The sequence below is a fragment of the Heterobasidion irregulare genome (genome assembly GCF_000320585.1).
Source record: "Heterobasidion irregulare TC 32-1 unplaced genomic scaffold scaffold_01, whole genome shotgun sequence".
In the NCBI taxonomy this organism is placed as follows: Eukaryota; Fungi; Basidiomycota; class Agaricomycetes; order Russulales; family Bondarzewiaceae; genus Heterobasidion; species Heterobasidion irregulare.
In genome coordinates this window covers 2,177,156-2,203,386 of record NW_009258197.1, presented here as the reverse complement: position 1 = coordinate 2,203,386, position 26,231 = coordinate 2,177,156, and the positions used below count along the sequence as shown (strand labels likewise).

The 26,231-nt window shown below is 51.2% G+C and overlaps 12 protein-coding genes across 12 annotated transcripts; 4 read left to right on the top strand and 8 right to left on the bottom strand.

Moving 5' to 3' along the window:
- Positions 1–346: 346 nt before the first annotated feature.
- HETIRDRAFT_413619 (uncharacterized protein) lies at positions 347–1,380 on the top strand (the record flags this gene model as incomplete). The annotated part of the gene is made up of 4 exons (XM_009542922.1): positions 347–411; positions 466–550; positions 601–1,065; positions 1,123–1,380. 4 exons carry the CDS (start codon positions 347–349, stop codon positions 1,378–1,380), a joined length of 873 nt encoding a protein of 290 aa, XP_009541217.1.
- A 51-nt stretch (positions 1,381–1,431) lies between these two features.
- HETIRDRAFT_308276 (uncharacterized protein) lies at positions 1,432–2,599 on the bottom strand (the record flags this gene model as incomplete). The annotated part of the gene is made up of 5 exons (XM_009542921.1): positions 1,432–1,900; positions 1,955–2,023; positions 2,076–2,203; positions 2,265–2,353; positions 2,425–2,599. 5 exons carry the CDS (start codon positions 2,597–2,599, stop codon positions 1,432–1,434), a joined length of 930 nt encoding a protein of 309 aa, XP_009541216.1.
- Positions 2,600–2,693: 94 nt separating this feature from the next.
- HETIRDRAFT_166836 (uncharacterized protein) lies at positions 2,694–4,535 on the bottom strand (the record flags this gene model as incomplete). Its single annotated transcript, XM_009542920.1, has 7 exons — positions 2,694–3,030; positions 3,092–3,371; positions 3,428–3,635; positions 3,778–3,931; positions 4,010–4,137; positions 4,190–4,435; positions 4,506–4,535. The coding sequence occupies 7 exons, from the start codon at positions 4,533–4,535 to the stop codon at positions 2,694–2,696; spliced, it is 1,383 nt and encodes a 460-aa protein (XP_009541215.1).
- A 1,818-nt stretch (positions 4,536–6,353) lies between these two features.
- Positions 6,354–7,038, bottom strand: HETIRDRAFT_59346 (uncharacterized protein; the record flags this gene model as incomplete). The annotated part of the gene is made up of 3 exons (XM_009542109.1): positions 6,354–6,560; positions 6,622–6,776; positions 6,830–7,038. The coding sequence occupies 2 exons, from the start codon at positions 7,036–7,038 to the stop codon at positions 6,623–6,625; spliced, it is 363 nt and encodes a 120-aa protein (XP_009540404.1). The 3' UTR covers positions 6,354–6,560; position 6,622.
- Positions 7,039–8,301: 1,263 nt separating this feature from the next.
- HETIRDRAFT_99657 (uncharacterized protein) lies at positions 8,302–9,316 on the bottom strand (the record flags this gene model as incomplete). The annotated part of the gene is made up of 4 exons (XM_009542919.1): positions 8,302–8,682; positions 8,738–8,977; positions 9,033–9,133; positions 9,193–9,316. The coding sequence occupies 4 exons, from the start codon at positions 9,314–9,316 to the stop codon at positions 8,302–8,304; spliced, it is 846 nt and encodes a 281-aa protein (XP_009541214.1).
- Positions 9,317–9,879: 563 nt separating this feature from the next.
- HETIRDRAFT_243667 (uncharacterized protein) lies at positions 9,880–10,499 on the top strand (the record flags this gene model as incomplete). The annotated part of the gene is made up of 5 exons (XM_009542918.1): positions 9,880–9,916; positions 9,972–10,078; positions 10,138–10,217; positions 10,272–10,363; positions 10,414–10,499. Coding segments are annotated over 5 exons (402 nt in total), but the record flags the coding sequence as incomplete, so codon positions are not given.
- A 1,944-nt stretch (positions 10,500–12,443) lies between these two features.
- HETIRDRAFT_59338 (uncharacterized protein) lies at positions 12,444–15,404 on the top strand (the record flags this gene model as incomplete). The annotated part of the gene is made up of 14 exons (XM_009542108.1): positions 12,444–12,491; positions 12,542–12,614; positions 12,668–12,793; positions 12,846–12,949; positions 13,003–13,065; positions 13,115–13,346; positions 13,405–13,451; positions 13,510–13,905; positions 13,958–14,122; positions 14,182–14,283; positions 14,337–14,735; positions 14,790–14,927; positions 14,985–15,044; positions 15,102–15,404. 14 exons carry the CDS (start codon positions 12,444–12,446, stop codon positions 15,357–15,359), a joined length of 2,211 nt encoding a protein of 736 aa, XP_009540403.1. The 3' UTR covers positions 15,360–15,404.
- A 607-nt stretch (positions 15,405–16,011) lies between these two features.
- Positions 16,012–17,406, bottom strand: HETIRDRAFT_145414 (Non-catalytic module family EXPN protein). Its single transcript, XM_009542917.1, has 4 exons — positions 16,901–17,406; positions 16,748–16,844; positions 16,623–16,684; positions 16,012–16,555 (listed from the first exon to the last, which is right to left on the bottom strand). Exons 1-4 carry the CDS (start codon positions 17,220–17,222, stop codon positions 16,410–16,412), a joined length of 627 nt encoding a protein of 208 aa, XP_009541212.1. The 5' UTR covers positions 17,223–17,406; the 3' UTR covers positions 16,012–16,409.
- Positions 17,407–17,708: 302 nt separating this feature from the next.
- On the bottom strand, positions 17,709–19,248 carry HETIRDRAFT_406993 (uncharacterized protein). The gene is made up of 5 exons (XM_009542916.1): positions 19,005–19,248; positions 18,787–18,946; positions 18,557–18,727; positions 18,403–18,502; positions 17,709–18,333 (listed from the first exon to the last, which is right to left on the bottom strand). The coding sequence occupies exons 1-5, from the start codon at positions 19,164–19,166 to the stop codon at positions 17,799–17,801; spliced, it is 1,128 nt and encodes a 375-aa protein (XP_009541211.1). The 5' UTR covers positions 19,167–19,248; the 3' UTR covers positions 17,709–17,798.
- A 513-nt stretch (positions 19,249–19,761) lies between these two features.
- HETIRDRAFT_447836 (uncharacterized protein) lies at positions 19,762–20,088 on the bottom strand (the record flags this gene model as incomplete). The annotated part of the gene is made up of 1 exon (XM_009542915.1): positions 19,762–20,088. One exon carries the CDS (start codon positions 20,086–20,088, stop codon positions 19,762–19,764), a length of 327 nt encoding a protein of 108 aa, XP_009541210.1.
- A 287-nt stretch (positions 20,089–20,375) lies between these two features.
- HETIRDRAFT_59331 (zinc transporter) lies at positions 20,376–22,433 on the top strand (the record flags this gene model as incomplete). Its single annotated transcript, XM_009542107.1, has 10 exons — positions 20,376–20,454; positions 20,511–20,562; positions 20,617–20,656; positions 20,719–20,866; positions 20,917–20,997; positions 21,049–21,119; positions 21,342–21,750; positions 21,812–22,107; positions 22,166–22,238; positions 22,296–22,433. 10 exons carry the CDS (start codon positions 20,376–20,378, stop codon positions 22,325–22,327), a joined length of 1,281 nt encoding a protein of 426 aa, XP_009540402.1. The 3' UTR covers positions 22,328–22,433.
- A 3-nt stretch (positions 22,434–22,436) lies between these two features.
- HETIRDRAFT_307456 (uncharacterized protein) lies at positions 22,437–25,777 on the bottom strand (the record flags this gene model as incomplete). The annotated part of the gene is given in 12 exon segments (XM_009542914.1): positions 22,437–22,997; positions 23,059–23,290; positions 23,347–23,535; positions 23,590–23,765; positions 23,826–23,899; positions 23,952–24,120; positions 24,185–24,301; positions 24,352–24,510; positions 24,589–24,693; positions 24,751–24,816; positions 24,870–25,097; positions 25,115–25,777. Coding segments are annotated over 12 exon segments (2,739 nt in total), but the record flags the coding sequence as incomplete, so codon positions are not given.
- Between the last annotated feature and the right edge of the window lie 454 nt (positions 25,778–26,231).

The following is a 26,231-nucleotide window of genomic DNA, read 5'->3' as shown; positions in this document are numbered from 1 at the left end:
TTCAGGTCTTAGATAAGGTCGGCACGGTTCTTAAGCTATGCCTTCATTCGCGTGGATGAGCTCCTTCAACCCTCATACGCATACACAATCGAAATTGCTAGACCTTTAAATGTCTTAGACCTTTGTTGTAGCATTCCATAGATGATCATCATACTCAGGTTCGCTTCAATGGCTGCTGAAACTATGAGAGCATGTTTGCGATATCATTTGTTTTCAACTTGCTGCAGTCACGACACCGTGTCTCGATTTGGCACATTTTGTCAGCAGATTGACGCAGTCTTAACGCACCCTGTTCAAACGCTCAACTCACCAGCCCGTTCATCATCATCTTCACCGGCTGCTGACCATGAAGCATGGCATCGCGTTTCGCAAATTCTCGAGAACGTCCTCGCACAGGATGCTCATGCTTCGGTGCGTAATCCGCTCCATGATGTGATTAGTGAATTCTAAGGAAGCGGACAACAGCAATCTGGTGACATCTCTCATCGAACATGAACAAATTAAGACTACCCTTCCAAAGGCCAGGGACACTGCACGTCTAGCAGAAAAGGTAGACGAATTGTTTCTCTTTGCATGACCAATGACCCGAATTGTTCATAGATCATAACCATGGCCAAGAAGGGCGACCTCCAAGCGTACCGACGCGCATCCGGATTCCTCCTGCAACCTCAACTCACTCCCAAAGTGTTTACCACGCTGGCAAAACGCTACGCAGGCCGCCCAGGCGGATACACGCGCATTCACAAATTCGGCCACCGCCAAGGTGACAACGCACCACACGCTATCCTTGAGCTGGTGGACAATCCGAGAGATTTGAAGTTTGAGGTGACGGCGCGTGCGGTCGGTTGGGAGTTGCTTTCGAGCAAGCTTAAGACAACGCCACCTCGTACCCTCATCAACAACGGCGTACATGATGTGGAGAATGTCATCAAACAGGAGCAGGGGTTAGGTATAAAGGATTCAGGTGACCTGCGGCCGACAACTCGGTGGAATTTGCAAAAAGTGCTCAGATTCAGGCCAGACGGAGCCCTTCAGACGCTGGGAAAGAAAGCAGAGGAGCATATAGTATGTGTCTTGACTTTTGGTGCCATGCGATGAACCTGACTCCACCACCTTCCTTAGGATACGCTGCTGGCGAAACCGGTCGCCGTGCAAGCCCTGCGTGAAAAGGTAGAGAAGGAAGACGCTGACGCCGACCAACTCTATTTTCGAGATATCAAGGATTTGAAGCTCAAAGCCGGAGAGACGACCCCTGGTAATACAGGGAGTGCGCTCGGGTTGGCGCAAGGTCACCTTGGCTGGACACCTGGACGAAAGCTACGATGGTTTGAGAGACGCAAGCTCGGACTTCAACGATCGATGGACTGGTCGCAATTTTAGCTGCTACTTGCAGGCCAAGCTTCTGTATATTACGAATGTCTAATTGATTCTTCAGAACTGGCTCGCAGCTTCTAGGTCGTCCGCATTTAGCCAATCTATCCCATTGTCCATCAACGCTCTCCACACGTTGTCCCGGGCGCTGATGGGCCAACCCGGCGTGTCCCATAACCTTGCCTTGATACCTCTGGAATGTGCATCATTTACAAGTCTCGTAAGGTTGTTGCGTTGCGCATCACTGATGTCGCCGATACCACTCCACCCAACAACGACTTCGTAGTCGGTGCTGGCAAGAGGGGACAGTGTGGCATCCCATGTAGTGTTGAGGGATGAGTCGTTCAGCTGATCCAACGGAGCATCAAAGAAGTAGTCCCTGGGCTCAAGGGCTTTGACCTGCGCAAGGGGGCTGTTGCCCGTTCCTACAACTGTGATGACCGACTGTGTCAGGATCCCGTTCGCGAACGTCGTCAAGTAGCCAGCATCTCGCAGGGGCTGGAGAGCTTGGAGCACGGCGGGAAGCGTCCTGCGGTTAGGTCATGAGCGATGATGTTCTGTACAATAGCAAGATCAGAAGTACTCCACTCCGTCAGTCTTGATGTCTACGAGAAGCTGCAGAGGTATATTACTGGCTGTGTCAAACACGCCACTGACGATGCAAGTTATGTTAGGTCCTAACTTCATGTACAGAACAGGCATACTTCGGTGATGATTGATTGACGGTGAACGAGTCTTTTGGATTCATGGTGGCCAGAATTTGCGTGAGCGGGTCGACATACAGCGAGGCGAAAGTGCGATTCTCTGTGAGAGCCGCCTTTTCATGGCCAACCTGTGAGACACAGAGCGTCTCGTGAGGACGCATACTTGTATAACACGAGAACGGTAATCACAAATAACGTCTGGTTGATCAGCCAAACGTCTGCTTCAACGCTGGCAACCCCCAAACTCAAGGCCATGAACAAGGGCGCATCACGCCAGTCTATGGGATAGTGGAGGTGACGATAATCAGTGTGTTGATTTACGATCCTCCTGCGCAAGCAATACACTTACAGTCATTATGTGAATGTATGGGTTTGGGTACGATGTCCTGTGTGAACTGAGTCGGATACTGGAAATGACCAGGAGTGGTCGCGTTGATGTTTGCAATCCACTGCAATACTCCCGGAGACGCGTAAACAGATTGCAGCACGCAGGGGGCAACTAGTAGAGGGAGCAGGGAAAACATGATGAGCACGCGGACTGCCCGACCGTTCTGCCGAAGTATTTATGTATGTGTCGCTCCTTCGTCACAGAGGCTTGTAGTGGGTTTCAGTGTAAATTTAGGCCGTCAACAGGTCACACGTGCGACTTGTGGAAGTCTGAATGTCACTATGAATGTTTTCAAGCGCTTCAGGACAACGACACTGCAAATACATGTTCCAGGTGCTTCTGGACATCAACACTGCAAATACATGGGCCACCAGACGGAGTCCTGCTGCCCGCTTCCTCAGAATCTGATCATTTCTCCCAATCATCAACCCGTGTCGTCGTCGGGCATCCAGGGCTAGGAGATAGAACTTGGTCTCCACAAAGACTTTCATCACCCCACCCCGGCGTTGATCAAAAGCACTGTGCAATTTCGACATATCTTCCAACGGAATGCGATGTGAGATCATACTAATATAGAATCATCAAGATGTTAGGTCAGGTCCAGGCTGTGCAAAGAATTGGGGCGCACAAAGTCGGATCAAACTTTCCAGGGACGATATAATCGTTCAGGATTTCATCCCAATACTTCTTCGTCGGTGCTTGTCCATTGCCGATGAATCTAATCCCCTTCTCCATGATCCCTCCGATGTTGAAACCATTGGCGAAGCCTGCATAGGCAGAGATGATACCACAGCTTCCTCCCTTTCGGACGGAGAGAATCATCTCGTTGGCCGTCTCTGGAACGTCTGTTTCAAGCATGAGAAGTTTCTGCGCCTTGTGGAGGAGCGTCTTCGGTTCATGGAATGAGCCTGCACGTTATTAGGACTCTAACTCGGACACGCATGATGATCATGGGGAGACTTACCGCAGTCAAGGGCAACATCTAGTCCTCCTGGGACTGGCTCATGAATACGTTTGGCAACGTCTTTGAATTCTGTAAAGCTGGTAGTCTCGATGCCAGACTGGGTGCAAGCGAATTCCGGGCGATCAGGATACTTGTCGACACCAATAACGCGCGCTGCGCCCTTAAGCTTTGCCCATTTGGCGGCACATTGTCCAATTGGACCAAGTCCCTGCGAACATATAGGTTCAGGAACATGCAAATACACTAAGCGCGTTCCTAGTTGGCCAGATACCGACGACATCACCTATCTTAACTCCAGTGTCGACCACCGTGTGATAACTGGTCAGAAGAACATCAGATAGGTAGATTACTTGCTCATCTGCAAGCTCATCCGGGATCGACAAGAGATTATAATCTGCAAACGGGACGCGGACGTATTCCGCTTGCCCGCCTGCGAACCCGCCTGTGAAGTGAGAATAACCAAAGAATCCCGCATCGTGGGTGCCGTACATGAAGTTTTGCAGGCTGGTTCGAATTGAGACTCAAGATATGGTGGAAATAATTTAAGAAAATATACATATGATGGATTGTTGGTTCGATCACAAAAAGATGACAACTTCTCTTTGCAAAAATTTGCATTGACCGCAGCCAATTTGGAAGGATGAAACCACGCGCTGGCCAACCTTGAAACTCTTCACATTGGGCCCGATGCGGTCGATGGCACCCATAAACTGTGGATATTGCATCGGTCAGTTACTCTGGAATGTATAGGGTAAAACAAACCTCATGGCCGAGTATATCACCTTTCTGCAACGCCATGATCTCGCCGTGGAAGAGATGTAGATCTGAACCGCAAATAGTGGAGCCGGTGACTTTCAAGATAACGTCACCGGGGTCGACAATATCTGGGACATCGGCGTTGATGACGCGGATGTCATTGACTTCGAACCATGCAAGCGCCTTCATCGTTGAACCATCTTTGCGCGGCTTGAGCTCTGGATTGGCCTTAGTGGGATAAGTCCCAAGGTGCTACAAATGTCGAGCATTCATATGGTGAGCGTTGATTTCGAGTGTCAGTGGAATATCGTGGTTTATGTACCTCTTGTAATTTGTTCGCCGCGGCTTGCATTGTGTCGTTAGCTGGAGAAAAGTGCAGTCTCAGATGTCATCCCGCACATTTTATTGCTGGAAATCTCGCTCCGCAGATCATTGAACTCACATAGGGACAGTCCAATTAATGCCTAATCTTTAGTTATAATGTCTTTGAATCACTTGATAGTCTCCATCCAGAGAGAGTCAACTGCGAATCGATGGCATGTTCAATGTAGTTCCGATATGTGCATTGGGCAGGTCTTTCAGACCTGTAAGGTGTATTGGAGTCGCGCTGAGCGCTGAGTCGACTTGCATGACGAACCGAAAGGATGCAGAGGAAATGCATGTTTTTCTCACGCTCACTGTGAACATTTCATGTTCTCCGCTGACCTCCGCTGACACAACTGGAGGTGTTATTTCCCTCTCTCTCTTCTTCCGTACTTCTCATCCTCCGAAGATGATGGAAGTGAAGGTCGGTTCTCAAGCATGCGTCATATGTCAAAGTATAGACTCCGAAGAATTTGGTTCAGCGAAATGTGGACCAGGATAGATATACCTCGGGACTTCGAGCTGCATGACGAGTAATTTGCTTATTTTCCACCAGAAACCTTTTGTAGGGATAGGAAATACATTTTCAGTTGGACGACCTCAGTGAGTCGTCCAGATATCTCTGCATGAAATCGAGGTTACTTTCCCGTGAACTGGCAGTGCAGGAATATAACTGTCTAGTATGATTCTGCTCGAGCGAATTTTTCTCCGTATTGAGTAGCGTTTTTCAAGATCTCAACACTTATCGCTGTGTCCAACATTCCCCTTTCTCTACAATGGTTGAATCTCATTCAAAGGCGTCTTGCTGGGCTTTTCCGCACTACCCTCTTGGCCAACAGATCAAACACGACCCTGTCACGAGGGCCTCACTTGTGGCTTTATTAGATGTCTTGTGCTGGAACACTTTCTCGTGTTCTGTCGTGCGATCGCCTGCAGCCGCGTGCACTCAAATTCGAATCCTTCGCAGGGGGTGTTGATTATCACCACTGATCAGCGTCGACTGTTCCCTTCCAGCCCCACGTGCTTCAATTCGGTCAGTGATCATCCTCCATACCTTGAACACTTGGAAGTATTTCGCCCAAAATCACCCGAATGGACGACGGGTTTGTGAGCATCGCCATCCGATCGACGATCGGTGATGTGCATTTGTTCATCATTTATAGGCATTTCCTGTGTCTTTGTTCAACCGTGCCCAGGTGTTAGCACCAATTATCCTCCAGTTCTCATGTTCCCAGCTATTACCTCCATATCCCTTCCATGAATCGCTCGGCTCCGGTCCGCTTCTCTATGTGGGGACACTTTCCAGACTTAGGAAGTCGGCGCTGACTGAGCGGCGTAATTACGCAACGGTGAACTTCCCCTCGCGGATGTGGGTATGCATTATTTCCAAAGTAGCATTCAATGGAGGCGCGAAGTCTTCTGTGGCCCATCGTGTGTAATTTGGTTTAGTCCTGTCTGGTCAAGAGTCAGGCACTCTCATTGAGATTGCTGGAACCGGCTGTGCAATACCTTGCTTAAGTTGTCTAGTTGCGCCCACAATTCAGTATGCTGAGGCTACGTCCCTCGAAGCAAATGATATGTTTGCTGCTAAGTGGTCTAGAATGGTGGTATCATGTTTCATGTATGATGCACATCCATGCTGAGTTGGTATAATGCCGTGAGGAAAGTTGGCGTCATAAGTTCACGAAAACGTTGTTGCAACACCTCCACCGCGTGCCCGACAGCAGTCGCATTGCAGGCCAACGGGCGTCCACTCACTACTGTGAGTACGGAAAACGTATGATCTCGGTCGACAATAAGGCAAGCTAAGCATCGAGAGTATTTGGCGTGTGGTATGGTAGCCCAAGATGTCATGAATAATGTTACAAGGTACGCGTAATTCTGATTATCGTTACAGTCCACTAGTTCATCAGTGAGTGAGGAATCACGACCTTCGGCTCTCTCTCGTGGAGTATCCTCTTTAACGCAACAGAGATCATATGAAGGATCCCTGAACGCGGAGCCTTCGCTAAACCTATTCAGTCGTCTTCGATGAATTCATGCGCCGAACTGCTGAAATGACAAGGAGAACGCACACTACGGGTCATCCCACATACTGAACCGATAGTCCCGCCATATACGATCAACAGTGACCCCACTCACGGCGGTCATCGAGCCTGCTTGTGACTGCGAACCTGCGCTTGCAAACAGCTGCGATACTGCGCACTGAACATCTCTCCACGTTCGTGCTCTGTCGCATCGTTGAGAAGCCATGCGCTGTACAATCGGATAACCAGGACTTACGACACGCTTGCAACTTTTGACCGCGTTTTCAAAACGTATCTGTACGTGGAGCCCGCCTCGAGTATCAGTGTGACAACTTCTCCCGGATGAAACAACACGATTGCGCCGGTATTTCTGCCGTAATCCCTCGATAGCTGTACCGTAGCACAGTCGTGTGTATCGTTGGAGAACCTGAGAAGAACTTCGTAATCCTCTGTAATTGCTGGCATTGGGAGCAAGGCGAGGGATGGATATGGTAGGGAATGTACGAGCTCGAGGGCAAAGAGGCGGCCCGGCCAGAGGGAGGTGAAAGGGGGAGAAGAATCAGCGACCGAAGGAGGTTTGCAAGGAAGAAGTGGGCCAGCCGCTCGCAAGCAGACAGTCCCAGATTTTGGGTTATACCGAGAGGTAACTGTCACGGAAATTTTGTCGTTTACGGCAACCCAGCCAACGGGATGAAAACAATGCGGACAAGGACATATGTGCACGCCTCCGACAATGGCACAGCACGGTCAATACGACATGCCTGCCGATTAGGCAAGACAAAAGTATTGACACCATGCGGATTGTCTTGTTTTGATCAAGAATGGAGGGAATACAGAGACAGCGCGATGTGAGAGGTCTATTGTTCTTTATCAGCGACGTTGAGAACTTGTGCATATTTAGAGAAAGAAACCCTGAGGAGGCTCGAAACAGGAAGCTGAGCGAGAGAAAGAGAACACAAGACCATAAGTGACCAAACATGCGAGAACATCGAGGCCAAAGGCAAGCGGCCGGCTGGAGCCTGGTGGACCGCACTGGACCCACTCGTCCGCGATTTCTCACCTGACATCCCCTTACATTGCCACTCGCTCTCGGCTGAATGAACCGCATCGGGAGATTTAAGATGAGTTGACTGAGAAAATTTTCAGAAGGATATTCATGATATTTGGGACTAGCTGAGTCCTGAGTATCCTCTGGATGTTGTAAGAGGTTGGACCCGTCACAATTTGGTCGTTATCAAGTATACAGCGGATCGAAGCAAACTTGTTTGGTGATCAACAAACCTGATCATGGGAAATGTCGGGTGTCGAAGTGTGATCTTCTGATGGAGACAACTAGGAATTCAACACATATACCTACGTCTGAGACCAAGACCAAGCGATCAACGATGCTTGATGTACCTACGAATTACATTGTGCGATTCTAACTCTGACAATGTCCATCGCGAATGTCCGAAGATCAAGAGAAGAGAGAAGTCCGAAAAGAGTATAAAGTACCTCTCATCTTTGAATACACAAGATGTTCACCAATATTAAGAACCGTAGTCATATGGTAACGCTTTACGCAGCCGAGGCATTTTCCGCCCGAACGAACCCTCCGCTAATGAGCAATAGATTTTCGCGTCAGTACACTGCAATCGCAACGCGTCGAGAGACAACCGACCCGCGTGAACTGCCGCTAAGTGCCGCCCAACAGCGAAGGCCAAAGATGAACAAGCCAATCCATGAACATTACTGACCGGGATGAGCTTGGACTTGTTCGGGCTTGTTGAGTCCACCTGGGTGAGAGTAGTACGGGTCGTTATAAGGGTTGTATTGGGGAGTGGGTTGAGGGTCTTGAGTGTATACGCCTGAAGGATAAGAAGGGCTGTCGGGAAAGGGTTGCCCATAAGGCCCACTAAGCATAGCGGTGTCACTAGCGGCGCTTTCTTGTCTCATATGCCCGTTACGCAGTCTCGAGGCATCAAAAGAGTCGCGTGAGTCCCAGGGATCATTACGGTTCGTCATTGGTATGCTGTTGTTGAGTGGCTTGACGGAGTATATCGAATCATACTTTCCGTGGTCTTCACGCTGACCAGCGCCGTACCCTGAGATAACAGTGTAGAAATAGAACTGTGGTATGACACGTGAGTGATCTCAAGTGAAGGTCAGAAAACATAAGTCGGACCTGCGAAATGGCCAAAAGGAGCCAAAGACCACCCATGATACCGACATCCACCCATGGGAAGATTTCGCATAACTGATCACTGGCAGCACCTCCAGAGGAGAAGAACCTCGAGATACACTTTGTTTTGGAAGATCCATGGCGGCTTGCGGACAGAGCAATCCAGACGGCTGCGACCGAGAACGCAGCAACTGTGATCATGATGTGGAGTGTGACATAGCGGCGGAAGACAATAGGCTTCTCCTGTGATGGATTTCAATGAAGACAGCCATATCAACAAAACAAAAAAGTAACCCACCCTAGCGACGCCCATGAAACCGAAAAGCTGGATGCCAGCACCCACATAACAGATGATGGCAAATATCCACGAGGCGTAGGACGGCGTCGCAGCACCCACGACTAATCGAACCAACACTCTTTGTCAACTCAAGATTTCTTCAAAAATGCGAACGACCCACTCGAAGGCGTGGCAATGGCTAATGTCCCAGCAATTATACCTAATGAGAATTGTTCGGTGAGGACTGCGTAAACCCCGGCATTGACGGTTGGAATCGCGCAGCAGCAATAGTCTCTAGCCTTCATGGTGAAGAAAGTGTCTGGCGGGGAGCCAAACCAAGGAGCGCAATGTAGGGAGTAGATTTATGAGCTGGTTGAATCAGGAATGGAGGTTGATGGAAGGCTGCCGACTCAATCGGGCTGATGGAACGGAATAGGAGAATGACTAGTAGTCAATTCCTCAACCTTCGTTGATTTAGCAAACAATCCAAAGGATGAGTTGGATGGCAAGGACGAGGAGATCTTTGATGGCGGGAGGAACTTGGAGAGAGTGGACAGCCTTCAAGCTTCGAGGGGTGAGAATACGGTATTGGTACCGCAGTAGGCTCCTGCGTCACCGCTTTACTCCCATTGTTACATGCATGTCACGGTGAGTGTCGTGTGACGACGCCTCAGCTCCCCTCATCGAAGACCTTGGTTCAACTGCATCGTCTACTCGAAGACCTTGGTTCAACTACATCGTCTACCCTCTGAATACCCCCTCTATGGCACGCCTTTCCGTCCTTTCCGTCCTGCTCTTAGGTTTTCTCGGTGTCTCCAACGCGAATCCTGTTAATCAACAGGAGGCATTCGTCGCTCACAGTCTCCCGATACACAGTACGGATAAATGGGGTTGGACCAACTGTGGTTCGCAGTCGAATTCGTTGTTCTCGGCAATAGCCAAAAACTGAGTAGCTACTAGGTTCCGCCTCTGATCCGATTCAAATCGAGTCCATCGAGGTGACTCCCGACCCTCCTAAGCCTGGCCAGGACTTAACTGTCCTGGTCAAAGGTACTGCGCAAGACGCAGTAGAGGCACGCTCTTTTACCTATAGTATTAGTTGATTGTGTCTGACCATCCTGATCAGGAGGGAGCATACGCCGATGTGACCGTGAAATTGGGTCTTATCAAGCTTCTGCACAAGCAATTCGATGTCTGCGAGGAGGCGTACGTATATATCGGAGATATTCGTCAATTATACTTGCTTATCATTGAGGATAGTCGAAATGCCAATGCATCTGTGCGGTGTCCTGTCGAGAAGGGTTATTATGAGGTCGAGCAGACGGTTACATTACCCAAGGAAATCCCACAGGGTGAGTGCTTCGCTGATCTAGTCTTCCTCCACACGTTGAGCCATGTTTAGCCAAATTCACGGTCAATGTCCGCGGATATACTGTTGATGATGATGACTTGTTATGCTTGGATTTGGTGGTGGACTTTATGAAGAAGCCCTTCCCCCTTTCCAAGCTAGGCTGGTGAGAAAGCAAACAGGTTTATCTGTCAATACCTGGGACGATTATAACTTGCGACTACCTTGCGATGTGCCGCGCATACATTCACGAACCTTGACGCCCACCCGTTCAACATATCTTCCGTGTTATCTTACGGGAGTATCATAGTTGTCATTGTAATAGCATGCACTTGTTGATTCTATTCTTCATGTTTGACAGTACTACTGCCTGTCAACGTTTCAATTGTCCTCGATTTTCTGGGCGCTAACCCATTCATGGTCTTGACTCTTGAATGTTTCCACGTAACGTCTGTGCGCAAATGCCATTCTGACTCATTATTAGCAAGCTACGTTTATCGCAGGTGTAAGCTGCAGATCAGTGAGTGTACAAAGTATTTCTCTGAGCTACTGCTACAGGTTTGCCAAACATTAATGACTATCCACTATATGCTCTGCTCATCACTCATCTTTAGGGCATACTACTTAGTATCCGACTATGAACCGCCATCGATCACTAGGATCACTTGCTCTTCGGGGCCATCTTGACTTCGAAGCGACATGTCTCAGAGGGGAGACAAGATATTCTTGAACTTCCCGCCCTTACGTACAATGATTGGACAACCAGGTACGTGTCGGGACCTTCCATACCAGCGTGTTGTGCTCTGGGTACCGCGTGTCATCAAAAAAAGACAATTAGGAAACTATGAACAAGACAGACCTATGGTCAGTTGTCTGGGATCATCACCCTTAGTTCATTGAGTCGCGCGGCCTGTTCGAGGATCCGGCGTCATATATATTTGTGACATGCGGCGATTAGGACCTCAAGGCCATGTTCCCTAACAGCTGCGCCTGCCATACCCGGGTAGCGTCCGAGCCAACTGCTCAATACACATTTTCTTCGTTGGAGCAGTTTCAAGAAGGCCTCCAACAAGTACTTTACGCCACTCTGGAATTGGCGATAGCGCGGAAGAAGTGTGAGTATATGATAGAACCCAGAGTCGCTCTCTGAACGTGTTCAGCATTGACCCATCGCCTTCAAACCCAGGCCTACAGAGGTACCGGTTAGTGGAACTGGTCGGTCCTCTCTTAATATAGCATGCATGTGCTAAGGTGGTGTCAGCAAGAGGACTTCCACATGTGACGTTGGCCCCTATAGTCATGGAAGGGGTGGCACTGCGCATAGTGAACCGACATATCATTCCTCCTTCATGCTCTTCTCATAATCACGAGGGATACACGTGGATCAAGAGGCATGATCCTCGGGGACCTGCCGAACACATGGGCATAGAATCTTCCTGATTGCGGAAGAGTAAAGAATTTGCACACGCCTTCAAGAGGCATTGAGGTTTGTAGGTCCAAGCATTACTTCCGCTGCCCACTAAGTTTTACGGTGATGCCCAGCTACGATATCGTCTACTCTTTCGATAACAATACCATACACGCAGAAATGCTGGGGCCCTGATCATAGAGGGTAAAATAACGGCGTGGTGATTTTCTCACTTGGGCTCACATGTTTAGTTCATGGTAACCGCGAACACCAAGTATCACTACTGCTCCGGAATTGTATCTATGGCTGATGGGTGCATTTGAAAACCTTTTGGATGTTGATCTGATCATTCAGCGCGTTCATTTACAGAGATACTTTAGCATGGATTCGTGGTCATGAATCATGATGGAAAAGTTGAGACTGTAGGCCGCGAGGTCTTGGTCTAGGTTGTGTGTACGGATAAAATGATGTACGAACAGCAGAATACACTGCGAAGGATCAATTGTTGATTTAGTAGCGTGTGTAGTAACTTCGAAGCTTGTCAAGTCAACTTTAAAACAATTCACGCTGGTCTGAATTGCACGGGAAGGCACACACATGCACGTGAACTTTCGTGAATCCTCTTAGATCCCAAAAAGGAAAACCAAGATTTCTTTCTCCTGAACGTTGCATTGCAATGCCTAAAAGCGCGAAAAAGAGAAAGGATAAAGTTGCCGACTTTTCGGTAAGCTGGCTCTTGTTGTTGTTCTCCATTCAATAACGTCTGATATCCAGAAAGCCAAACTCAAATTAGGCAAGGGAAAGCAGCAGCCGACCAATGCAATCGACACATCTTTCAAGGCTCGATGTGAGTCTATGCATCTTTTGGAAGCACCATGTTCTTACTTGGATGAACAACAGCCATTGCGCTCCCCACGCAGAGCATTTCCGTACAGCGATATGACAATACGCCAACGACCAAGCGCAAGCTCACCTTCGATGATTTGATAGCGCATTTGAAACATTATAACGCAGGGACGAGAAAGGGTGAGTATTTTTTGTCTCATTCAGTATTGGACTGATCAGCTATGGCCATCAGATGCTCTGATGGGTTTTCGCGAATTGTTTGAGAATCATCCTGAGCTAGTCGAATCCTCTCTCACCCCCTTTGTGGGGGCTTCTGTTCGGATCATTGCTGACGAGGTGCGCAATTCCAATGCAATCCACATGAGCTACATGGTTGACTTGTCCGCCAGGATGCCAGCGTTCGAAAGGCATTGCTCGTGTTCCTTGGTTGGCTTCTTCCTCGAATTCCACATGTATGCACCTTTCTCCACCGAAAGTCCATCCCACTCATCGCAAGTTCAGGAGACTCTGGTTCCACACTCCCCGCTGCTTCTCCTGTTTACCACTTCGGCACAAACACATATTTTCCCGGAAATTCGGGTCGATGCAATTCGCTTCTTAGATTTGTTCCTGGATCTCATACCGGAAGTAGTTGTGAGTGGATGGAAAGACGGAAAGGGAGGACATGGAAGGCGTGTTCTGGAAGGATACCTCGGCATCTTGAATGCAGGGACAACGTTTGGGGAAGGCGCAGGTGCGGATCCAGATGTCCAGGATATACTCAGTCTTATACAATTTTCCGCTAGACACAGGACCTGTTCAAGCGACATCAACCGCAAGTGTTGTGTTATCCGTCACGGTGAGTCTCTCCCGTCACTCTCATCCAATGCAATTCTACTCTGACGCTAACATCTCAGTCGAAATTAGTCGTCTTGAGGTCCCTTTCAAAATTTCTCCGTCATGCACTATCACCACCACAAACTACCTCGCTTGAAAACGATGCTTCTCAGCCATCGAAGTCCACGTGGTATTACGCATCTTCATTCTCTAGCCAGGAAGCTTACAGATCGTTCGACACACTCCTGAGATCAACATCTCAAAACTTGCCTGGCGATACACCACAAGTACGGTATTGGAAACCCGAAATTGAACTTGAAGCAGGCGATGAGAGGTTCATTGGGAGTTTCAGTCATGTTGACTCTAGTGCAGATGTTCCGTTGACTTTTCAGGAGTGCTCAGACTTCATGTCGAAATCCACATTTGCCGACATGATCAAATCGGACAGCAGTCAACTCAGTTCAGATTACGAATCTGTAAGTGACTATATGACATTACCAGGGGCTCCTTCTTAATACAAGCAAACAGCGGCTCGCACGGGCACTTCACCCAACGCTTTTATCGACTTTTATCGACTGCTCGCCTGTCGTGTTCTCACCTAGTTTGCCACCCCGAGAAATGGAATTGGGGTTAATTGTGGCGAGCGCTGAGATATACCGCACCCTTGATGGACATCTATTGCAGAACCCAGAAGTAGACCATTCGTATTTTGGCTTATTTTTCCTTCTCACGTGTTTCCGTTCACTCTACAGATAAAAAAAAGCACTGTTCGAGAAGACCTGAAAGCACTCTTGGGACACATGGCTACTCATTTCCCATTCCAGTTGAGCGCTGTGATAAGACGGGATATCAAGGTATGGCTCATCCTAATTCTTCGATCGAAGGGATATGCTGACTATCTCCGGAGACGGAACACGCCTTTCAAGATCTTAATCTTATCTATTGCGAACTGACCTCCCTCCTTGTGCTTGCATCCGCTCAACATCCTGAGAAACCACCTACCACTCGCGGGAAGGCCCGTATCACGGGTCCTGCTCTCGCCGGCGCCTCATCTCTTCGAGTCGAGCGCGTTGGCGAATACGTGGTCGCGGTCCTCAGAGGTGAAGCACTGAGCTCGCATACTGTCGCGCGACCGATCCCCGCCCAGGCATACATCGCACTCCTGCCCACGATCTGGTCGCTACTGAACAGTACCCCAGAGCTGTCTGGACCTGTGTTGGAGGCCACGATTGACCACGCTATGCGGTGTCCATCTATGTCAGCGGTGAAGCGCTCGACGGTGGAATTCGTCTCCCGTTTGGTGCTTGTGAGTCTTTTCTGCTACCGCAAGTATGTTCTCACGTTGACTCGAATGCGTCAGCTTGAATCATGCCCGCAGTATACGGGGGTGTTTAAATTAAGCCAATTTCCTACGGAGAGTCAAAAAATAGAACAATGGATCTCGCAACTGCCCAAGACGCTTTGGGAGCTTGGCACGGAAGACCCTACAACGACGGAGGTTTGTCGCGCTCCTCATATCCTTTGACACTGTTGTTTGACTGACGCATCGTCACAGACGATCCTGCGTTTCCTTCTGCGGTTATTTCAGCTTCGATCGGCCTTCGTTCATTCAGAAGTATGGCATACACCTCTAAATCACGCGAATAACCTCCGACTGAGATGTTCTGCGCAGGTCCTAGAAGCCGTCCGGTCACGCTTGGTGCCTTATTTCATCATCGCTCATCCAACCCGCGGTGCGCTCCCTGGGCCGTACACGAAGCTCGAGCGCCCGACGCTTCGCACGCTTGCGCTCGACGTCGTGGCCACCCTTTTCAGGCTTGGTGGCGTGGAAGAGCGGCTGGACAGTGCGGCGCGCATAGCTGTAACCGGGACGGCCCAAGAGCAGTACTGGGTAGAGATCACCCACGTTTCCCGACTAGGTCTTCCATAGGGTTTGGCGACTACTATACTTTGCATATCTTTATTTACTCTGAGCATGTGTCGCCCGACCATCTTTCCCTGCGCAGCAATTGCTGTCAACGAGCAACTCTGCAGCGACAGTTACCAACAACGCCCACGGATTTGGGCAAATGACCGATAACGGACGAATCGGTCACTGCAACGAGGAGCGGTGGAATATCGGTGAAATTCGGCATTTGGCAAAAAGCTGGGAGGATTTTCGTCAGTGCGCTTTGCTGCCGCTATGTATGAAATCCGAGGGCTGTGTCTTCCCATGCGACCCGCCCCACCTGGCTGTCTCTTGGGAACGGCGTGCCCATCCGTGCTGCATGTGTACTGCTGCGACTGGGCAGTGCTAGGCAGTGCCCCTCTCAATGTTAGCTACGGATCTCACGGTCGTGGCTCGTGGCCGCACCCAGTACGTACTCTGCGAACGCTTGGTGATTGAAGTTGTGCGCATTAGGCAATGACGCCCCTCGTACCGTCGGCCGGTCAACTGATTGCGTTCTTCACGAAGAACTTTGTTTAGTGATACCGAACTTCTTCAAACCTGTATTAGGTTGATTAGACGCAGAGCGTGTAGATAATGAAGACTGATCATGATGAAAGAGATGAGATGAATCAGAGCGGTTCAAGCAAGTTCAGACTGCCCAAAGAACAAGTTCCCATTGTTTCATATACCCCGCAGAGGCGTCTATGGCAATACAACATAATTATAGCAATAGAGAGAATAACGGAGCGAGTGCGAGACCAGCAGGCGTCGAGGCAAGCTCGACAGGTCGTGCTACAAATAGCGACATGCGATATACCAGGTAACACGACGAAAAGGCTGTGCGCATGGCGGTCCTCCTAGCTCGTCCGCTTTCCCTTCGCACGCGTCGGGAGAGCAGATGAGAACGCCCAGGCGTCGAAACCGAACAACTATGTATGTGCAATAGAGGAATTATAAGTACCAGAAAGGGATGAGCGAGCTCGGAACCCAATAATAATAGAGGAAGGGTTTGGAAGGACAGCACGGATCCCGAAGGGGGTGGGGGGAGGCTCAGACCCAGTTCCAGGTCATGCCGCTGATGCGACCGATGGACTGATCTGCGATCTGGGAGAACGCAGTTGGGGAGAAGTCGAGGTCGGTGATCTTGCAAGCCTCGCAGCGGTCGGTCACAGTGATGGTGACACTCTTGCCCTGGTCTATGAGGGAAATCGACCATGTAAGGATCCTTGCGTGACAGAGAAGAGCATGGGAAGAAGTACGCACAGTTAGCCTTGATCTTCTTGCCGCAAACAGGGTTGTTGTTGGGGTTGACACCGGCGTAACCGCTGAGGAAAGCAGAACAGGATCAGAATGGGAGTTGTTGTAGCTGCGGGAGGGTTGATACTCACGGGTAGGTGTCGAACAAGAGCTTGCTGACGGCGGCAATGTAGTCGGTGTCGGTGTTGGTGATACCGCACGCACCCAAGCCAGTGCCGTAGTAGGTACCTGATATCAGAATGGGATGAGCGAAAGAAGAAGTTTCGGTAGAAGGAGAGACATACCCTGGCCGGTCTGAGTGCCCGAGAGGTAGCTCTCGCTGCCGGTAGTGCTGTCAGAGACAGCAGTGGGGGTAGCGGCAGCGGGGGAGGACGATGTCGCGGCAGGGGCGGAGTGGGAAGAGGAGGTGTGGATAGCGGAGGAGGAGGCGACGGGTTGCGCGGAGGAGGCGGCAGCAGAGGAAGAGGCGGGAGAGGCGACGGCGGAGGTGGAAGCACGACGGCTGCAACGCCTTGCGTGAACGTGGCCGGAGACACTGGAGTGCGCCACGGCAAGGGCGGAGACGGCGAGGGAAGCGACGACGAGGGTGGAGGAGAAGAAACGCATGATGATCAAGTGTTTGAGTGAGCGAGTGAGCGGGTGAGTGAGTGAGTGAGTAGCGAGTGTTGAGTGAGCGGAGAAGGGAGACGAGAGGTGCTGTTGGGGGATGGAGGGACCTGGCAAGAGAGTGTGCAGGTTTATATGCTCTGGGGCAGGGAGCGGGAGACGGAGACAAGAACAGCAAAGAGCGAAAAAAAAGGAAGGAAGAAGGTTTCGGGAGGAGAGACAGGAAGGAAAAGAAACGGGGCGACGCTCATCGGCCCCGTCCCTCGCACCCCCTCGGCATTCCCCGCCCGGCGAGACATCCCCTAGAATGGTCCCGTGCGCCACGCATTCTCGCCGTGCCCGCGCTCACCAGGCACTTGCCTCTCCTCCCCCCGCTCCCTAGTCGCTTGACCAATTCGATCAATTTACCCTTTGCCTGCACGCTGCTTGCAGTTCTCCACGCGTGCCTCCATCTCGTAATGCGCGCTAGCACTCATGTCCGCCGTAGACAGTCAGATCAGCACGCCGTCTTCGCCGCTGCAGCACTTATTACAACATAAATTCCAGACACGAGTGCAGAACATGGCTTTCCGGCTCTCACGCGCCGGCGCTCGCCTTGGTAGCGTACATCTTTACAAGACTCGTGCTCGCCGTCCCCTCTAGCGTCTTCGCGTACGCGTCTATCTGTCCTAACAAGAGCATGCTCTCCAACCGGCTCGGCTCCGGTGGGATCTTGAACAGTCGGTTCACGTCCTCCTCCGGAAGCGGTGCGAGTCCCTGCGCGACGCGAGTCGCGTTCTCCTCCTTCCGCTTCGCCACGTACGAGTCCGCCCGCGACTTCTCACGTGCGATTTGCCGCGAAAGGTACGCCAGGTTTCCTTCCTCGGTTTTGTAGTTGTCCAGCGTCTCGATGACGTGCTCCAGGTTTTTCGTCAGCGCGTTGTTCCCAAGATCAAGCGTCGAGAACGTCGGCGGCAGGGCCGATAGCGAGTCATCCAATGACGCGTCCGGTAGCGCAGATCGGCGCGTCTGCGAGAGCGTCTCGAGGAAAGCGGACAGGAGGGGGCTCGTTCGGACGGTCAGGGGGACTTCCTCGAGGATCGACGAGAAGGTCAGCTTGTGGCTGATCAGCCTGCAAAGTTCGGTTAGTATCCGCTCGCAGGACGAATCGGCAAGGCACGCCCGAGGGGACTGTACGCACGATTGGCTGCTGAAGCTGCGCTTCTTATATGCGTCTAAGAACTCCTTCGATAGCCGGAACGCCCGGAAGGATGCGTTGCCCCGCGTCGTCTGCGAAATGTCTGAGGGTCCGTTTATCAGTCGAGAGAAAATTCCCATATTTTTTTGATGCGCACCATGCACAACGATGATGCCGCCATGTCTGAGCCTATCTTGATGAAGGGCCTGCGTGTCAAGCATCGTCTGCCTGAAAAACGCACCCATCGTCGTCGACTGATAAAATCCCACGACGCTGTCGTCTGCGCGCACTTCCTTCAACGACCGCAGCATGGAGGCCTGGTAGCGTCCTGTCCAGGATCGGTCATGAGCTCTTCCCGCACGGGAACGAGGCTTCCTGAGCACGCACCGGAGTTTTTTGCCTGCTTGTCGTCTTCGTCGTTGCTGTGGTGCGGCAGCGGAAACGAGTTCGAGACTTCGAGGGTGCCGTCGATGTCGAGGCCGAGGAGGAGGCCATGCACGATGGGGGAATGCGCCTCGGAACTGTGTTTGATGATTTTTGAAACGACCTTTCAGTGCGCGTCAGGTGGGGAGCGGGCGAGCGAGCCATGAAAGGACAAGACGCACCATGCCATCGAGCTGGATGGACGTGACAGGGATCTCGGCCTCGATGTCGATCGCCTTGGACATGGAGGCCGGGATGGCTTCATATGTGGGTGCGGCAGGTGTAGGTGCGGCCTGGGGTGCTGGGAGGGAGGCCGCAAGCGCGGCTGCCATGGATGTCGCCATATTTTTTAATCTCGAGAGCCAGAAGAACTTCTAGAGAGTGTATGCGGGTATGAAAAGACGGCGACAGACAGCAGGGAGTTCTGATTGCGGCTGCTTAGCTCGACGGCGAAAATTACAAGTCGAGGATGTCGCTGCCAAACACGCCACAACCCCCCGCGGCGCGACTTCAGATCCTCTCTCAAAAATCTTAGAAACATCCCCCAGGCATCGTCTCTTGTTCTCCGCATTCAGCGTAAATACACCCCCAGTTTCCCCGTTATGAGGGGCATATGATCTCATATGATCACCAGTTTTAGACCACGTCGACCCTTGACTTTTCAGAAACTTTTGGAGAACGTCCTCGGTGTTCACCCTGTCTTAATATGCCGATCGACTCCCTTGTTTCTTTGCAACCTCGCTGCGAAGCCTTGTCAGGGCCATTGGATTACTTAGAGCCAGTTCTAGACGTAGCGTCCCCGTCGGTGCTGACCGATTTGCATCCCTTGGAATGTCTCTCGCCTTGACTCGTCGATCCACACCCTCTCGGACCTTACCCTTAACGCAGATCAACCCACCGCAGTCGCTGTATTTTCCTCGACTCCACAGGAACACAGTCTCACCTCGTTTGTTTTTTCGTTTCTGAGGAGATCGCATTTTTCTTTTTCTTTCTTTTTTTGGAGCCCGTCGTTTTCATTTCGATCGTGCAGCGGAGCGGCGTGGGAGCGCGCTCCGTCGGCGTCCCGAGCGGCGGGGGCTGCTGTACATTTTTCATTTCCCCGCCGCCGTGCTGGTCGGTGTGGGTGTGTCGAGGTCGGGGAAGCTTCGCGTCGGTCGCTTTGTCACACTGTCCTAGACTGTCCTCTGCTTGCCTCCCCCGCCAGCCCCCGCCTTGCTCCTCCCATGTGCTCTCTGCCTGAGCGCCGGACGTCTCGGCCAGTGTCATTCCTGCTCATTTGCCCGGACACATCACGGTTGGGTTGAAAATACTACGTAAACTACCTCGCCTGCTGTTCTGGTCTGTAAGTACGCGCTCGCAAGTCGGCAGTTGTGTTGATAGGATGTCAAGAACGTAAATGGACCGAGCTCGGCTGGCCTCGCCGCCGTAGCACAGCCACCTGATGGCGTAAGCACAGTGTAGCATTGTGTCACTCAGAACTCCTTTCAGTCTCGCCTCCAAGTCCTGCATGCCCTCCCCGTGAACATATACTACCGCCATCCGACATCGTCTCCATGGGACTGTCCCGTACTTCCCGTATCTCTCTTCTCCTCGCCATCGACGTCTGTTTTTTCTTCGTCGAGCTCATCGTCGGTATGTTCTTTGTCTCTACTTCAAGTGGCAGATGTACATGTCGGCTTCGCTCGCAGGATATGCGGTTGGATCCCTCGCGCTCGTGGCAGACAGCTTCCACATGCTAAAGTATGTCCCTTCGTTGCTTCAGACGGGCGTGCTCAGAATTTGCTTCACTTGCAGCGATGTAGTCAGCTTGATAATTGCACTATATGCTATCAAGGTTACCATCTGCCTTCCCCTCTTCTGCTTGACTGCATCCTAAAAATATGTGTTCCGACTCAGCTGACTGCCCAATCAACACCCAACACACAATATTCCTATGGCTGGCACAGGGCTGAAATCTTGGCCGCTTTGGTCAATGGTGTCTTCCTCCTCGCCCTTTGTTTCACAATCACGCTCGAGGCCCTTCAGCGATTTTTCTCCACGCCTGGTACGACCGTTGCATTTCTGCTAACTACCCCAAATCAATCCCCACAACAGAGATTTCCAACCCGCGTCTCGTCGTGATCGTCGGGTCTCTAGGCCTGGCCTCGAACATTGTCGGCTTATTCCTTTTCCATGGTACGCGGTCACGCATATGCGCTGTAGCAGTCCGGCTGACTTCTTCATCAGAACATGGCCACTCCCACTCTCATGACCACTCTCATTCATCGAGCAACACCCCATCCAAAACACCGACGATTGTACATATACCGGCTGATGAGCTCAGCACCTCTCCCCATAGTCCTTCAGAACCCCGTTCCCCGCACGCCCGTTCTCGCCCTTCGGACGTATCTAGGCGCCGCGAGCGTTCAGATTCGTACTCCTCTCTATACGGTCACCCAGCCGCCACTCGTGCGTCCTTCGTGCAGACTGCGCATGAGATCGCGCGCGCGAGTTCCCCGGCGCCTGCAGATTGCCACAAGCATCGCTCTAGCATCTCGCGGCCGCGGTCATCCTTCGATGCCCGTCCCGTCGATGGCCAGGCCGCTGTCGACGATGCTGCAGACGCAGACGCACCTCCGCCCGCTAGCGATGGGGCGCTCGTGAACGAGCGGACACCGCTTCTGCATACCGCATCGCACCATTCGGCCGAAGGAGACGTAACGCCGCCCAGTGAGGAGTGGTCCTCTCACGGCCATGCTCACTCACACGGAGGGTCCATGAACATGAAGGCGCTTCTCCTGCATGTGTTGGGAGACGCCTTGGGGAATGTCGGCGTAATAGCAACTGGGCTCATCATCTGGCTCTCCTCTTGGAGCTTCAAGTTCTATTTTGACCCGATTATCAGTCTTGTTATCACCGTAATCATTTTCCACTCTGCGCTCCCACTGGGTGAGTTAATTGGAACCGTGCTCTTTCTCATCGGTGTCTCTTAAACACTTCTTCCCGACAGTCCGCAGCACCTCTTTCATCCTGCTTCAAGGGGTACCTTCGGAGGTTTCTTTGGAAGACGTGCGGACGGCTATTCTAAACGTCGATGGCGTTCTCTCCGTGCACGAGCTCCATATCTGGCAACTTTCCGAATCCAAGATAATCGCCTCCGTTCACGTCACCTCCTCCCGCAACCACGACTTTATGCCCGTGGCCGCGAAGATCCGGCAGGTTTTGCACCAACACGGCATACATTCGAGCACGATCCAGCCGGAGTACCACCCGACCAGAGAGGCCATCCCAGACGAGTTCTTGAAGGTTTGCTCCCTCGAATGTGGTGATTGGTAGACGCTGGTTGCTGACCCCTCCTTCGCAGACTTCGGAAGATACATCGTGTCTGATTTCGTGCCCACCAGATCAGGCGTGCGGTGCGGACCACGCGTGTTGTCGTAAGTGAGGTCTGGTACACTGCCTTGATGTCATCTGATCATTGCCATCACCCTCAGCCCCCGTCAACAGCCTGACCGACGCTCCGTAAATCGTTACACGTTGGCATTCCTGAATTACTCTGGATATCCCTACTTTATATACGTGATGTAAAACACCGCACACATTTTGTCTTCTCCGATTACAGTATCGCATCCGCATCATATCTCCATTTTGAACACCGGGAAGCTCGCCACGAACGTTGCCGACGACGTTAGCCTTTGGGCGATCAGTTTCGCCGTCACATTATGTTTCCTGTGCCGTAAGTCTGCGGCCAGCCGCCGAGCCATGGCGGAGCTGGGCTCTCCGAGAATAAACCGCTGCTCGCCGGTCGTGGTGAGTACCGCTCGTTCGAGGTGCAGGGCGGTCATCACGGCCGATGAGACGATACCCGCGAGCAGCTCTATGTGCATAGATTGAGCGCCCGTCGGCTGCCGGTCCATCGTATCCAGGATCGACGGGAAGACGTTGTGCAAAAATAAAGGTAGGAGAGGGGGTATATTTGGGGTGCGGGGTATTGCGAGGACGTATAGCGCCACACGACGCAGTGTGTCGATGCTGAGACTCGTCGCCATGCTGAGCTCGAACCAGAACGTGTGAAGAAATCGCGTGGGGGGTGTGATAGCCAAGCAGCGGACGACGTCGAGGGAGGGCGCCTTGCCGAGTTGGATCATGGAGAATGCGGTCTGGATGGCGTGGCGTGGTTGGTCGGCCCATACGATCTGGGCCATCGGCATTGGCATCTGGGGATTGACTATAAACGGTACCGGCGTGACTGGGAACGGCAATGGCATTGAGACGGCGTGAGCACTCACTGTCATCCCGCAAACCTAAAGCTTCGTTGATTACAGCCTGGATTGCTGGCAAGTTTGCAGTTTCCGGGATGAAGGCTGCGAGCTGCGGGTCAGACAAGAGTCGCAGGATATCGTGCCCGCAAAGGCGTAGCACGGATCGAGGACACGTTGGCGATAAAATTAACGTTCGGAGGATGTTCAAGTGATGAGGGGACTGATATCTGTCATTTGCGAATTCAATGACGAGGTGCCTATGTCACCGGCGTTATTTATGCACCTTGTCTGCTTCATTTCTCGCACCAGGGTCTTGACAACCCCGACGAGCGTCCAACTCAGCAGCGGTCCCGTGAAGAATGAGAATCCGTTGGCGAGAACATCTACATCGATCTTATGCTCCGTGCAAGCAGTAATCGCATGGGAACATAACGTCGCGGCCATCATCAGCAGCATTTTGGGGCGGGTGGATCTTGTCGAAAGTCAGATTGGCAATCATGATCATTCTCTGCGCAAGGAATCATACCGAAGCACCCCATCCTCGATTCCCTCGCTGTTCTTGTCAAAGAGCGCTTTGAACCATGAATTGAAGGCGGCTGCTTGCTCGCTCGACAGGTCTTCGATTCGACGCACATTATCCGTCACACGCAGAAATCCGGGGTCCAGAGTCTTCTCTCCGAGGATATGTAAAGTAGTCGAGAGCTTTTTGAACATGATTAGTGTCCTCTCAGGATAATCTGAGGGGCGAGATACGTGCCGTACATTGTATCGTGCCAAGGTCCACTGCAAAAATATCACAACATCCCCCAGATGACTGACTGCGGTTCCGGGATCTCCTGTGGCAACATGATCAACAACGCCCGCAGTAGACTCGCCCGATTCACCTACCGACTGTCTCACAGTCATAATCCTCTAACAGGACGAGTGCATGGGCGGTCAATTCGGAGATCTTGACGTGCAATGATACTAGATCAAGAGCTGCCTCGTTCATATAAAGGATCTTCGCCAGGTACCCAAGGGATTCCACGTCGCCACTGGTGGCCAGAGCGGTGAAACGCTAATGTGTTCGATCGATATAAGTATAAATAAAAAAACATCGCTCGGTATCACAATTTGCGTACCTTTCGCACTATTTCGGAAAAGACGGGGTGACATCTGAAATCTTGATACACACGTTCCAGAAAGGCTGAGGTATCGTCCGCGCCATTTTCCGACGATATCCTGTAGGTCAGATAGGACTGGAAAGACGTGATCGACGGCAAACATATCTTGAAAGACGATCGCTTACCTCTAGATCCACCCCAGCCTCTCGCGCATCGATCTGCAGACGAGAGGAATTGTCATTTGCAAGCGTCGCATCAACTCTGGCAGCGAACATTTGGTCGACAAGCCCAACAGCCAGCAGCTGTTGAGTGAAGTCTCGCGCAAAGGAAGGAGCTCTAGAATTCTAAATCAGTGCTACAATATAATTGGAGCCTCAGCTATTCCACCTATTGGAGCCGTTGCTCGAGCCATCGTGCATCACTTCTGGCTCGCTCAGCATATCCAATGCACCATCGTATTGCATTAAATGAGGGTTTTTAGGCTGTGATAGGAATATCACGCTCAATGCATCCCGGACTGCTGTATGCTGGAATCAGGCTTGCCGGTCAGACGAAGTCACACGTAGTATGGGTTGTATAATTACAGGATCGGCAGCCATAGAGCCATCTGCTTCGATTGCCTTCCCAGACAAAAGCAGCAGCCGGGGAAGCTGTGGCAACGGATTAGAATGAGAATTGTGTCAGACTGGAGTCACGAGCTTACACGACCAACAATGAAAGCGCGCCATAGCGGATTAGGCCCTTTGCCTAATCTTGATTGAATATCTTGAAAGAGGCAAGAGATAGACGCCGCCAAGAGCCGAGTATAAAATTTTGTTAGTGTCCAGGATGTTGCTCGAAAAGTTGCCACAATGAGAGCTGCGGCATGCGCATCGTTGCCTGAACCAAAATCTCTTGCCCTATTAGATACCTGAGATGTTTTAGATATTCCCTATCACAAGTCTAAACAAGATTTCCACTCACTAGATGGTACAACATGAGACTACAAGTCACAACATCAGATTCTGTCCCAGGTGCCAAAATATCTCCCTTCCCTAAAGATGGCTGCACGGTGTGCATCGGTGGCATCTCAAGTATAGGCGTAGAACTTCCGTCATTCCAGATGTCTAGATGGTGCGCAAAGACTGCCAGAGCTTCTCTAACATCCTGACTGAGGGAAAACATTTGCTGGGCCTCTCTGATTTCCTCCGCACAAGCCATCGCCTGAGCCCTTGGCACTTTCGAGATGTCTGTGAATGAGCTTGTTAATAGTGTGACGAGGTATCCCACAGATTCAATGAGTCGATGAAAATGAGATATAGGTAAACTGTGCGCCGTTTTTAGCAACTCCAAAGCGTTTCGTATCGAGGTAAGTATACCATCGGGAGACTCTGTGAAAGAGATGACTGAGCTGGATGATAGCAATAACCCAGACGAAAAATGTGATTCTATGGCAATTCTGCACAGCATGTCTAGCGTGGCGGGATCGTGAAGGTCTGGAGAACGTGCTGCCAGCAAAAAGGTAGTCACAAAAACTCCCAGTGATAGGATGCCATCATGGATAGCATCTCTGAGATACGATTGTAGGGCAAAATCCCCGGGATATAAGCTAAGCAAGATAAGAACGGAGTCTACCGTCTCTAATCAGTGGATGGTTCCATTGAGTTGAACGTCAGGAAAACTGACTACTGATGGCCCGCTCAATATCTTCAACGTCCTGCTCTGGTTGTTTGGAAATGAAGAGTTTGCATAAGCTAATCCACTATAGCAAAAGTATCGATGAACAGAGAGATAGGGTGGGAAGATGAGTGACCTACTTTTGAAGAGGAGATGCCGCTCTGAAATGAGTTCCTGGTCAAATCTGCGAGGGACATGATGCACTGCACTGGGTAAGAGCCAAGTTTGGCTGATCTTGTCGTATGTTGCTCTCTAACGGGTGTCGAGCGTCTTCCTTGATGATATCGTTGAAATTGATTGAGAACGTCGCTGAGTGTTTGTGGTTATTCGACGCGTCCAGATATCAAGTGGGTGCCCGCGTCTTGTTCTTGAGCGACCGGCGAATGAAACGCGGTCACGGACTCAGAAC

Bases quoted from the DNA above. Each gene is read 5' to 3' on its own strand.
- HETIRDRAFT_145414 (XM_009542917.1), bottom strand. From the start codon at position 17,222: ATGCGTTTCTTCTCCTCCACCCTCGTCGTCGCTTCCCTCGCCGTCTCC. The intron at 16,685-16,747 runs GTGAGTATCAAC...TGCTTTCCTCAG, and splicing joins CTCTTGTTCGACACCTACCC to CGGTTACGCCGGTGTCAACC. The intron at 16,556-16,622 runs GTGCGTACTTCT...TTTCCCTCATAG, and splicing joins CAAGAAGATCAAGGCTAACT to ACCAGGGCAAGAGTGTCACC.
- HETIRDRAFT_406993 (XM_009542916.1), bottom strand. From the start codon at position 19,166: ATGGCGACATCCATGGCAGCCGCGCTTGCGGCCTCCCTCCCAGCACCC. The intron at 18,947-19,004 runs GTGCGTCTTGTC...GCGCACTGAAAG, and splicing joins CCATCCAGCTCGATGGCATG to GTCGTTTCAAAAATCATCAA. The intron at 18,728-18,786 runs GTGCGTGCTCAG...GATCCTGGACAG, and splicing joins CAAGCAGGCAAAAAACTCCG to GACGCTACCAGGCCTCCATG.